Source organism: Pelmatolapia mariae, linkage group LG5, assembly GCF_036321145.2.
Source record: "Pelmatolapia mariae isolate MD_Pm_ZW linkage group LG5, Pm_UMD_F_2, whole genome shotgun sequence".
In the NCBI taxonomy this organism is placed as follows: Eukaryota; Metazoa; Chordata; class Actinopteri; order Cichliformes; family Cichlidae; genus Pelmatolapia; species Pelmatolapia mariae.
Genome location: NC_086231.1, coordinates 9685001 through 9698271, shown reverse-complemented (window position 1 = coordinate 9698271; position 13271 = coordinate 9685001). Strand labels below are relative to the sequence as shown.

The 13271-nt window shown below is 44.4% G+C and overlaps 1 protein-coding gene across 2 annotated transcripts in view; it reads right to left on the bottom strand.

The window, feature by feature from the left end:
- Nucleotides 1-11543: 11543 nt before the first annotated feature.
- The window catches only part of alpl (alkaline phosphatase, biomineralization associated), a 16340-nt gene continuing 14612 nt past the window's right edge, over nt 11544-13271 (bottom strand). For both annotated transcript variants that reach the window (XM_063473607.1, XM_063473608.1), the window contains exons 10-12: nt 13155-13271; nt 12949-13068; nt 11544-12440 (exon numbers count right to left, since the gene is read on the bottom strand). The exon at nt 13155-13271 is cut by the window's right edge and continues 75 nt beyond it. In XM_063473607.1, the coding sequence (XP_063329677.1) occupies nt 12175-12440; nt 12949-13068; nt 13155-13271 (503 nt within the window). In that variant the 3' untranslated portion in view covers nt 11544-12174. The remainder of the gene's footprint in view (nt 12441-12948; nt 13069-13154) is intronic.

Below are 13271 nucleotides of genomic sequence, written 5' to 3'. Positions count from 1 at the left end.
ATGCCACAGCCTACCTGAGTATGATTGCAGACTATACTCCTCCCTTTATGACCACAGTTTACTCCTGTTCCCATGGAGGTTCTCGTCATGGATATGCAGCTGACACATCTGCAGTAAAAACCACTTCAGTATGGGCCAATGCCCTATTCAATAGGAATCTACGAATGCCACAAATGCTTAAGCAAGCTGTGAGCTGGTACTAGCAAGGTGTACCTATAAAGTGAATCCAGTGCGTATACTTTTCTTCACACCTGGAATTTAGATACACATGCAGAGGTCAGTCAGAGTTCTCAGACAGTGATCGTGATTGCCATCAATCGGCTGTCTCTGAGGCCACTGTATGAGAGAATGACTGCACATCCTGTGACAGTATAATAGGAGGTACCAGAGCAGAAAATAAGTGTCAGCTTATCAATGGCTAACAGTGGGTGAATGCAGCAAGTGACACACAAACAGCATAATTTCAACATTTTAAAAGTGAAAATTCACATTATAACCACTGACATGGCAGCTTGTTCAGTAACCTGTTTCACAGCCTGCCAACAAGCCAAAGAAGTGTAGCTTTGTTTCATTAAATGCCTCAAGAGCACAGAGACCAGCTACCAACACGGACGTATGTGTCTAATTTTTAATGTTAGTCATTATTCTTTGTGTCATTACTTCAAAAGAATTCAAACCTTTTCTTTTTTTTTTTGCACTGAGGCAATTGTAGATAAGGTGCACTCTTTTTTTGTGAAGTTAAAAGGTTGGCTTCATGCGCTTCTAGTTAGCATGTAAATTTGCTGAGCATATCCCTCCCTGACTTTATTGCAGATTTTTCCTTCCATAAATTTGGCCACAGCGGATGGTGTCACTCTAAAGTTCATTCATTTGCCGCAGTCTTCATTCCCTGCACATTTGGGAGGACAGTTTAGACCGTTATATTCATGACTGTGAGGCTGTATGGAGGCGAAATGGAGAAAGTGAATGCAGAAGTCAGGGCACAGACCTGAGTCTTCATGCCCTCATTAGGTGCACAGGGATTGGCCCTCATGGGTGCCTCCCTCGGTGAAATGAGGCTGTGGGGGGTGTGGAGAGAGACGATTAGGGTATTTAACCTCTTACTAAAAGGAAATATATAATATTGACACTATAAACAGTTCCGGAAATGTGCAAGACACAATGGCAAATGTACTTAATGCAGCATCTAAAAGAATTACCAAGTGTAATAGTAATTCTGTAGAAATCAGTATAAATGCAACACATTAGATCAAAATTCATCACAGCTAGGTGGGTGAGAGAGTAAATATTGATTTCCTCTTGTATGCAAAAGCAAATATTTTGCATGCTGAATAATGCAGTGAATCATTATTGATTTATCTTATTTCTTTAAAATTGTGATAGTAGTTAAAACTATAAACCATCACGATTTTTAAATGCGTTCAACTGAACTAGATTATCGAGTGGGTTGTTAATTTTATTTTTGCCCCAAGAAAAATCTCTGCTTAGAAAAGGGAGAGAATTAGCATCTTCTTGCAGCCTCACTGCTCCTTTTATACCGCAGCCCTGCAGCTGTCAGCCTTGCCTTCCTTTCTCAGTTTGATCTGTCTGAGCCTCTGAATCCCAGCCCTCTTCTTTTTTCCATCTCTTTTTTTTCCCCTATTATTCAGCCATGCCCACTGTGAATCAGGGGTCTGGAGATCATGACACAGATTGTAGAGTGGGTCTCTGATACAGAGACAAAAGACTATTGATATAAAATATCATAACGTAAAAGTGACACAACCAAAGGGAGGGAGACACGTAGAGGGGGCGAAATGGAAAACATCGAGCTGTCACAGCACTCTGTTCAGGCTGATTGAGGTGAAGTTTTTGATGAGCGATTTCATATCAGCCATTTCAGGGCGAGTGACACTTTGATGACACAGTCAGAACTTTTTAGATCTATATCTGTTCAGTTTTTCCATTACATCCGAGCTTTCAGTGACATCTCTTCGGCTATACCCAACCATTTTTTCCATCTTTAATTAAAGAGGAACATTAGCATGAAGAAAGATCGCATTTCTATCTGAAAAACAAAATCTTTTAGAAAAGATTTCACTAGCAGGGACCACTTCCTTGGTAACGATGGGCGATGAGGGATGAGGAAGTGTGAATAGTGCTGCGGTTTGGGGAAGGCCTTGAAGGGGACTGGCGACGGCTCTCGGGCTGGGCAGAACCCCCAAAGAAGGCATCCCCTACAGGAGCGAAGACTGGGCATTACGGAGGTCTTGGAGATTGTTGTGAATGTATAACAAGTAGGCTTGTGATGACCATCGACCCAGGAGTTTGATTAAGTGGTCGGGGATTCCTTTGCGGGAGGCAGAAGTCGCGGCGCCGATGCGGAAGGAATGGCCAGAGAAGAGATTTGTCATGGCTGAAAATGGAGGAACTGGGGTCGGAGCTGCCTCTGTGTAGGGCGCCAAGGCTCTGAATGTCTTTGGCCGTGATAGCCCCCAAAGCCGGCAGAAGGGGCGGCATCTGTGAAGAGCTGAACTCCGTCGGGGTGGGACAGCTGATCGTTTTAGAAGGTGATGCCGTTCCAGTTAGCGAGCAGAAGTTGCCAGAGACGCAGTTCGGCCCTGGAAGAGCTATCCAGCATGGCGGAGTCAAGGAGTGACTCCTTGAGCAAGTGAGAGATAAGTTTAAGTGTCCCAACGGGGAGAGCAGCTGTCGTTTGGAGTAAGTGAGAGCGAGGAGAAAGTTTTGGAGGAGAAGGGTGATGCGATTGAGCTTTTCGATGGGCAGGGAGGCCTGGAAACGTTCAGTGTCGAGGGTTATCCCGAGGAACTCCAGGGATGTTGAAGGTCCCCCCCGTTTTCTCTTCCGACAAAGGGGACGCCGAGTTTGGAGAAGACTGACCTCGGAGTTGATAATCCGTGAGCTGGTGGTGACGTGGGAGGGGGGATGACTAGGAAGTCATCAAGGAGGTGAACCATCTATTTTTTTTCTCTTTCTTCTTTTCTCTTTCTCTTTTAACTCGCTCTCTTTTTTTCTGTTCTTCTTATTTCTTTCTTTCTCTTGTTTTTGTTTTTGACTGCAGGTTTTTGCGAGTGCAAGAAACCGATGGATGGGCAACGTTCCCTGGGTGGAAGCCTTCTGAGAAACCTTTTACTAAGAAGTTGACAAAGTCTGGGTTAGGGTGATTTTTTTTTTTTTTTTTTTTTTTTATAAGGCGTCTTCTAGTGCCGGAACGTGGATGGGTGTGGAGGCTGACAGAGCTAGTCATGGCTTGGTGGGGTTGTGGGGGCATGCGGGGCGGGAATGGCCGCCGCCACAAAAGGAGCAGCAGTGAAGATAGCGGCATTGAGACAAGGAACACCCGGAGTCGTTGAAGTTATTGCAAATGGTACGGCCTCCGAGGTGCGTGATGGACCTGCCCCGTCTGTCTGAACCATGAGGCAAAGGCATGCTGGGGGTGGAGATTGTGGGTTTGGAAGGTTCTGGTACGGGAGCTGGGGTCAAGGCGGACGGCGTGAGGGCTGTGGATCGTTTTGGGCTGGGACTATGTAGGCGGAAGTGGGATGTGACGGGACGCCGCACGACTTGCAGGAGAGAGAAGAACGGGCGGCGAAGACGCGGCAGTAGATTTCCTGATCAAGACTGCCCCAGAAGGTGTCTTGGTTAAACTGCTAAAGGCGAGCAGCTGCCTGAGAAGCAAACTGGATGTGGTACTGATAGAATCCGGTGCCGCCAAATCGTAACGCGAGGTCGAGAATAATGGTCAGACAGGAGTCGAACTCTTGTCTTCGGGAGGGAAAAGCGGTGCAGAGGACGTCTCTGTATAACGAGAAGGCTAGAGCAAACTCGACCGAGGTGAGCTCTTTCGACCAAGAAGGGGCCGCACCACGTATAATAATGGAACCGTCGTGGCCATCAATCACCCTAGGAAGAGCAGGTTGCGTGAGAGGAGGAAGAATGAGCTCAGCTAAATCTACATATTTACAGGCGATGATTTGTTGGCGAAGGTTAGCAGATACAGGAGAAGGCTTTGGGGCCGGTGGGTTGGGAGGAGGAATTGCCGTGGCCAGCAAAAACTGGGCAGTGTTAGCTTGGAGAAATGGAGCCTGGGCAAAAAGGTTAGGCCAGGTGCAGCTCTGAACTTCACCAATGGGAGGAGGAAAGGCTGCTGGGGAAGAGGGAGGAACAGTCGGACGGCTGGTTGTAGGAATGTTAGCTGAAATACAGTGGGAAGGAGCGGAGGTGAGAGGACCCAGCAACGCTGTGCTGATATTAGCTGTGGTGTTTAACAGAGGAGGAATGAATGGCTGAGAACCTAGCATCCCGGTGCTGAGGTTACCTGTGGTGTTTAGCAGAGGAGGAAAAGGTGGCTGAAAACCTGGCATCCCGGTGCCGAGGTTGGTGGCAGAGTTTATCAATGGAGGAATATGTGGCTGAGGGCCTGGCAACTCGGTGCCGAGAGGGTTTGTTGGGGCGAGCTGTGAAGGGAGGGTTGGGGCACGCAAAACTGGCAACTCTAGACGAGTGTCACACTGATTGGGAGGAGCAGCTGAGGAGGGAGCATGCGGAGTGGTGGCGAGCTGCGGCTGTAGCTGGCTGGGTGAGGCTGAAAGGAGCGAGTTGTTAATGGAGGCGCTACTAGCTTCATTTGTGCCCGGAAGAGAATTAACTCTGTTCGGTGAATGAAAGCGGGAGCGCTGAGATGTTAAGAAGAAATGGAATAATGTAGCCTTGTTATCGGATCGACGAAAGCGGATGCCTCTCTCTTTCAGGACTCGTTGGAGACAGGCGACGGTCTAGTCGGAGATCTTCGTGGGCAAAGAAGCTTCCGGAGACCTCACCGGAGCGTGGGAACAGCGGCGCGACCTCGGAGTTGAACGCTGAGATCGATCACATTTCCGGGAAGCTCCGCGGGGCTGGAGACGCGCCTCAGGGTGGAGCGGAGAGAGGAGTTCCGGGGAATGCGAATGGCATACCTGACGGCTGCGCGGCGAGGACGGCTGCTGGAAGGCGAGCCGGACGGGCCGGCTGTAATAGGGCACTCCGCGGCGGCTCCACTAAGAAGATCAGTTTGCAGATCCCGAACTGCCAGGGGAAAATCAGGCGGAGGAGGAGTGAGATCTTGGTCCGATGGGCTGAGCGACGGGGAATTCATGGTGATGAGCCGAAGGGTGAGTAGGAATCAAGCGCTTAGAATTTGCGAGGCGTCTGAGGCCGAGGAGTGTTCGCATGAAAAATGAGAACAGCGGGTATTGGCGAAGGGGGTTTTTATAGCCTTAGGCCAGAGGGGGCGTGAAGGAGAAGTGGTCCCGCTCCTGAAATTCAGATGATATTTCCACTAGAGCTTCTTTCATTTAAATAATAAATTGAGTTTATATTGCTATTAAGACAACAGTTCCAGCTCTTTTCTTCAGCTACATTTACGCACATTTTATTCACACTTGAGCCGAACATATTTCTTATATTTAGTGTCCTTCTTTTTTTTTGAAAAATTCTGTGATTTTTTTTTAAACTATTTATGGCTGTCAAGGAAAAGAAAATGTTTTTAATGCAGTATATGTGCAGTTTTAATCGTTGTTTGGGTGTTTTCTTCTGCTACAGTATGAAAGACCTTTACATTTCTTGCCTGAGTAAGCTTCACACTAAGCACACTGGATGTCCATCCATCCATTTTCTTCCACTTATCCAATTCAGAGTCACAGTGGGGTTGGAGTTTATCACAGCAGCCACAGGGCGAGAGGAGGGGTACACCCTGGTCAGGTCGCCAGTCTGTCGCAGGACTAACAGAGAGACTGAAAACCAATCACACTCACATTCACACCTACTGGCAATTTTAAATCACCGGTTAACTGAAGCCCACTCACTGCATGTCTTTGGACTGTGGGAGGAAGCCGGAGTACCTGAAGGGAACGCCACTCAGACACAGGAAGAACATGCAAAGGCCACACAAAAAGGCCCCAGCAGGGTGGTAGATTCAAACCCAGGACCTGTGCATCTCTCTGGCGCTTGACGAAGGCGGTCACACTTTCTCCCTCTCCCTTCCCTTATCTTTCCTGCTTGGCTTTCTCATGTCTCTGTCTAGTCTTGTCTGCTTCTCTCCTCTACCCTGGAAGAGTCTCACAGTCTGTTCTTGTTGGGTCTGTTCCCACAAACCCGATAGTTCTAGAGACTTATTCATCATGAAAGAAAACAAGACAGTCAGCAATCGATCGATTACTTGCGCAAGAGAGGCCTCATCTGTGTCCAGCACGAAAATGACCCCAAATCCGGCCTCCTCTCGCTGCCTTTTATTGAGAACACAGTTCACACAAAACAATAGTACCTCCCCTCATAAACCCCCTTGGTTACAAAGACAAGGCACTGTGTGTGTGTGTGTGTGTGTGTGTGTGTGTGTGTGTGTGTGTGTGTGTGTGTGTGTGTGTCCTCCTGCTGGGCAGGAAGCTTACATCAAAAGGACCTTCACAAGGATGTCTGTAATAAAAGACTACTGCCCCTTACCCAGAACCTTGAGAATCTGGGGAGGGGGACAGTGGAATTCCTTTCATCACAGAAAGGAATTTCACTTTCTGTGAATTCCATAATGACAACATTTAAGCATAAAAATGACAACATTTAACAATTCACTCTAACAGTTCTCTAAAACCTAAAAGAGGAATTATGGATTTGATCAACTGGTCCCTGAATCCAATTGACACCCTCTTCTTGACGAGAAGCCTGGGTTCGGGAGAGCCTATTGAAGACATCTATCTTTTTGGAACCATGATAACAGGGTTCTTGCTGATCGGCGCTGGCTTGGCCCAACACAAGGCTGCCCGCTATGTTGATTGGAACGATGGAGCGAGCCGTGGCTTCTCAGAATGGGCTCATTAGACGCAGCACGGATGACATCTTGGAGAAGCTTGCGGCTGCTGTGAGTGCTGAGACTCTGACAACATCTGACAACATCTTGGAGAGGCTCACAGCTGTCGTGAACACTCATGCTCTATGAGCAAACTGGATAACATCTCGGTGTAGCTGGATAACATCGTGGAGAGGCTCACGGCTCTCCAACGGGAATGGTGAGGAACCAGTGATGGACATTAGATCGACTGTAAAATTGACATGCAGTGGTTCACACTAAAGCAAGAACACCACCATTATTTCATGCGGCTACCATATCGGCGCCAGCTGCGGTCTCAAGGCTGGAGCTGAACATAACAAATTCTCCCCTGATAACAAACTGTGTTTAGATTCTTCATTCCAAACGCCCTCGTACGCTTATCTCCAAGGCCGAGCCAGACAGCGGGTCTGGGCCCAGCGCTGGATGAATAGCTGCAGGGCAGGATGGCTGTGTCTGGATCGCCTTACTTCTCACCCCTTACCCACCCCTGTAGCTTGTCACGTGCTTCATGATGTTGTGATGTGGACATTTATGTGCTCTTTGTGCAGAGGGGTTTTTTTTGTTTTCTGTTCTCATGCTGTCCCCCCATAGGAGCCCAGCATGAGTAGAGGTCTCTTTTTTTCCCCCTCCTCGTCTTGCCCATTGTATTGTACATTTCAGTGTTTTTCCATAATACTACCGGTCTCCGACCTGTCTCCCCATGTGGTGTCTGTGTTGTGTATGTAAGGTCGGGGAAGGGGGGGAGTCCCATTTCGCTGCAGTGCAACTTGCATGTGACAAATAAAGGCTTTCTTGACTTGACTTGACTTGTGAAGCAACAGTGCTAATCATATTGTTACAATAATCTAACATCACTCAGACAACTGTCAGCTGTCTTATTAGACAGTTTAGTCAGCTTTCAAGACACTATGAGTTTATTTTTGAAGTACATGTTGCTCTGTTATATTACATTTCCTTTGAGTTATCATTAGAGTACAGCATGTGACTCTCTTGTCTTATTTTAACTGGTTAACTGCTGTACTCCTAACGTGCTTGGGGAAGGATGGGAACAAAATTGGAAAAACAATACGCTATCAGCCAGATATGACAAAGTTTCCTCTTTGCATATTGAGAGGAAACATGACCCAACATTAGCATTTGCTATAACTGAGGATGTAGATCTGCTGACACTTTGTTCTCCATTAACATTATAAACATTATTGTGTTTCTACTGCCTACATAGAATTGGTGGCAATAAAAATACATCAACAACAAAATGAAGCGAGCAGATAATTTGTCATTGTGAAACATAACTGTACTGAAACTGTAATGCTTCTCACAATAATGAAAGACATCTACTGATTTAAGAGTTGTATATCACTTTTTTTGATTCACACTTTATATTATATGTATATTTTTTGTGTAGTCTCTTCATTTTTTTCAACTTTCTTAAAGGTATTTAAATTTGGCACAAACATTAAACTTGATTCCAGGAAGCTAATTCAAATGTGTTAGTTAAAGGTCGAGGTCACCTCACGAAGAATATTTCAGGTATAATTAATCATATTTTATAGCCAAAAGGTCAAGAAGCCCGCATTGTGATGTTCATTAATCACCATGATTGTGTCTCCACAGGAAAAAAAAACCAGTTTGTTCTGTTCCTCATTGAAGAGGACGGCACTTTTATTTCAGTACTTGCAGGAGACCGCATTCTTCACTTCCTATCCCAAAGTAATAATCAGGACAAGGGGAGGCTTCTGTTCTTCTGATGGTTTGACCTCAAGCTCATTGGTTTTGCTGATTCTCCTCAGCGATTTTAGTTTAGGTGCTTGTTGCACCATTTAACGAAGCTTTCTATTAGTCTTCTCTATCCTCCATTCAGTCCAATCATACATTCTACTCATCATAGTGATACGTTACATTTCTCCCTTTTCATTACACCCCTTTTATAATCCTGACAAGATATTGGTGTGAACTACAAGTGGGCTGATTGGTTGAGGCAAACAGTCATTAGGCTATAATTGCAGTTTTATTGAAAACACTGGCTAGTTGAGCAGAACTATATGCTTTCTTGATCCCAACTGCTTGGATGTTTCAGTTGCTCATTTACTCGTGGTGAACTCCAGGCAATCAGTAAATGAAGTGTTTTTAACAGGCCAGTGATTAAGCAGAATGGCTGTATAGTAATTCCTAAAATTCCTAAAATCTTATTTCCTTTATTATTTATTTAATATATTTATTTTAGAAAAAAATGTCCATGGTACTTCATGATTAGTGGAAGGTTGTGTAGGGTGCCTGAGGAATGTCACTTATAGATGTTTACTTTAGGTACATCTTGCTAGTACGGTGTTGGAGCCCCTTTTTGCTCACAGAACTGATTTAATGTTTTGTGCTAAAGATTCCAAAAGGGTGCTGAAAACATTGCTTCATGATTTTGGTCCATACTGATACAGTTGCTGAAGATTTGTCAGCTGCACATCCATGGTGCAAATCTCCTGTTTCACCACAGTACAAAGGTGCTCTACTGGACTGAGTACAGTGAACTCATTGTCTTGTTTAAGAAGCCAGGTTGAGATGATTAGAGCTTTGTGACATGGTGCATTATCCTGCTAGAAGTAGCCATTAGCAACACTGTTATCAGCAACAAAATTCAGACAGGCCTTTAAATGATGCTCAGCTGGTATTTAGGCAAACCAAAGTGTGCCAAGAAAATAACCCCTCCACCACTACACCATCACCATCCACCTGGACTCTTGAAACAAAGCAGGATGGGCCCATGCTTTCTTGTCGTTTACCCCAGATTCTGACCATACCACTTGAATGTTGCAGCAGAACTTGAGACTCATCAGACCAGGTAGAGCAGGTCATCTACTAATCAGAAGGCTAGTGGTTCGATCCCTGGTCTGCATGTCAAATATCCCTGGGCAAGATACTATCCCCAAGTTGCTCACTGATCCGTCAGAGTAGGAATGTGTGTAAATGTTAGATAGAAAGCATTTATATGGAAAAACCATAGAAAAAAGTGCTTGTGTAGATGGGTGAATTAAGCAAGTTGTATAAAGCACTATTTAAGAACCAGTTCATTTACAATGTTTTTTTAAATCTTCCAATTTTGTTGAGCGCATGTGAATTGTAGCCTTGGTTTCCTGTTCCTAGCTGTCAGGAGTGGCATCTTTAGTACATGGTCTTTAGCACACCTTGATTGCAGTGAGTGGTTATTTGAGTTACTGTTGGCTTCCCGTTAGCTCATAGCAGTCACACCATTCAGACCTTTGGCGTCAGCAAGGCATTTTCCCCCAAAGAACTGCTGCTCACTGGATATTTTCCCTTTTTCTTTGTAAACCCTAGAGACGGTTGACGGGGAATATCCCAGGAGGTAAGCAGTTTCTGAAATACTCAGACCAGCCCATCTGGCACCAACAACCGTGCTACATTCAAAGTCACTTAAATCATCGTTCTTCCCCATTTTGATGCTCCGTTTCAGCTTCAGCAGGGCATCTTAACCATGTCTACAGACTATATAAAACCTTTGGTCAGGCAAATGTAAACTGACATATACTAAAAGTAGACACTTATTGGTTGTGCCAAAGGGAGAGGCCCCATGAGAAGAGGCATGACACTGAAAATTACGGTGTAACTGAAAGTTTTATGAATTTAAACGTGGTGTTGTAATATGAACTCAGCAGAGGTGATGACTTGCCTAAGAAAACTGCACATCTATTAAGATCCGAGCATTTCCATGGAAATTCAAGCTGAGACATGACACTGACTACTTTCTTTCACCTTCACTGCTTGCTTTGTTGCTCATTGACTGAATGGAAAAAATCTGACAAGACAACTGGAATCAAATGCACGAGACACCCCCAAGTGCTTTGTATTTGAAAAAGCATTTCATCAAAATCAGTGAGTTAAGTTGCATACTCAGGCCTTTTTGATATTCATAATATACAGTCTGACGCTATCTCTCTCTAAATGGAGAACAGAAACGATAAAGTGGGATGGCAGAATGATGTGTAGCTGGGAAGAGGAAAAGAAGATTAACCAGTAGAGCAAGTTAACTTGAAATCATGACATGTTTCCTGAGGGCCTAAATGAGCCATTTTCAGTCCTGATATTGAGAATGTACTGCTAACAACATGAGGACTTCATTTCATACCTGCTTAGGCTAAACCTCCTTTTTCATGCTTCAGTCAACATGATTTCCCTGTTTTCCCAGTGACCACACGATGCCAAGAAATTAGTGGCTTCAATACACCCACATTCCACACAAGCCACAACAAAGCAGATGGAAAAGTACAACACACATGCATGACATGACCTAAAAAGGATGCTGGCTGAGAGGTTTTTTTGGACAGATGTGAGACAAAATGTTTGAAATTTTTTACTGTTTTTACTTTGTGCTGATATATTACAAATTACAAATTTGTCCCTTTTCATCCTAAAACATATAATTTTTCTCATATGTCACTGTTGCCTGCTTTTCATTTTTTGTTTTGTAAAAACGGTTACATGATAATAAATCTGACTTTAGTATTGTTCTGCTGAAATGCTTGAAGCGGTCAGTGAAACGAGCGCTGTAATGACAATTTGGAGGAATACTATAAACTGAAGGGCAGAGAAGGGGGGCAAAAGGAGACATCTTAATCATGTTTGTTCCACCAAAACTGTTAACAAGATTATCAGAAACACAGACACATTTCATTCATTGAATTTGAGATTTTAAAACTTGTATTTGGACAGAACCATCGATGGGATTTTCCTTTTTTCTTTTTCAGTTTTTTTTTTTTTGCAATTATGCAAAAAAAACATGCATGACAAAAAAGTATCTTAATGTATCGTCAATTATACATTCATTTGCCTCTTTTGGCAAAAAACAAACACAAATTATAATAATTCTTCAAATTGTGAACATATCTTTGAAAGCTTGTGAGGTAGACTGTTAAATGCACATTTACAATATGAAACAAATTCAGACATTTGCAAATTCGGTCTATTTAAACAGAGACGGGCTGCATTAAAAAGGATGACGAACGAGTCTGAAAATCCTTAATTAATAGAAAAATCACAATTGAAATCTCACAATTCACAATGATCTCTGCCACAGCATCCTTTTAAAAAAAAAAATCAGTGCATCACAGTGGGTTGATTATTTTGTTTTGTTATCCGCTACACTTTTGTCAGTTAATTATCGTAACAATAAACGTGTCTAAAAGTGGTCCCATATTTAAAATAGTGGCGAGACAAATTAAAAAATAATAAAGCAATATCATCAAATTAAAATCTTAAAATGAGTGGTTAAAGTGGGTGCATTAACAGCGTTGGGTGTCTGGGAAAGGTCAGCACAAAAGTCGTGCAGCTGAGAGAATGAGTGCAACAATGGAGAAGGCTGGCCGTAATCCAGCTGACCCGCTGGATGACATACAGTGCTCCCTGTTCTGCCCGATACAGGCTGCATATGCCATTACATGGGGGATGTAGTTTTGTTCGTGGACCCCATGTAGGAGGTGAGCCAAGGGACCTTTCGCAAACACAGCCACATCCTCTCCTCCATGAGTCTCCGCGTTCAGCGGTACAGCTGCCTGTGCCTGGTAGTTGTTTTCCTCTGAAAGGAAGAGACAGAGACAAAAGATGCAGGCAGACATTATTATTTTTAACTCGCAGGGGGATGATAGGGACTAACTCCCAGTGATATCCCTCCATGTTTCAGTGTCCTGCAAGGACACCAAGAAGCTTAGGTACTCTGAGCATATGCTCAATGTCTTAAGTGTTAACAAACCTGAAACCCTACCCCTATTTTGGTTACCAGGAAAAAGCACGCCACACACGCTCCAAGTACACCCACCCTGCTCAGTGCCTCAAACCATGGGTGATTCTAGAGTGGAATAAAGTCTAGCCATCCTCCAGTAGACTAGTTCCACAAGCACTGAGGTAAGCCCAACTATATCTAGCCAACTATATCTTGGGGTCTCTTCATCACCAGGTAGCACTGCAAGTCAGTTTAAGCAGCCGGGTATTGAACCACCACGGTCTCTGCCTTTGACCACTGCCCAAATAACAAGCGCTATCTTATCATTATCCTGAAGCAATGTGAATAAAACGTTTTTACTTACTATAGTCAACAGTAGAGACGTTCTCCCTCGCGCCATTGATAACTTTGTAACCCGGTCCGTTTCCATACAAAATCGAGGTGAAGGGCTTCTGATCAACATCACTCAGCATGGGAGCCAGACCTGTGGAAGAACCAGACGTAATGTAAAGAGCTGCAAGTTCTCCACTTCAGCTGTACAGTATCTAATACATGCTTGTCATTACATACCAAATATTGTATTTCCTCTGGGTGTGTAGCCTCCAAAGCTGAATACGTGAGAATGGTCAGCAGTAACTATGGTCAGCGTTTCATGGGCGGTGGTCAAAAGACCTGCCCGGCCAATAG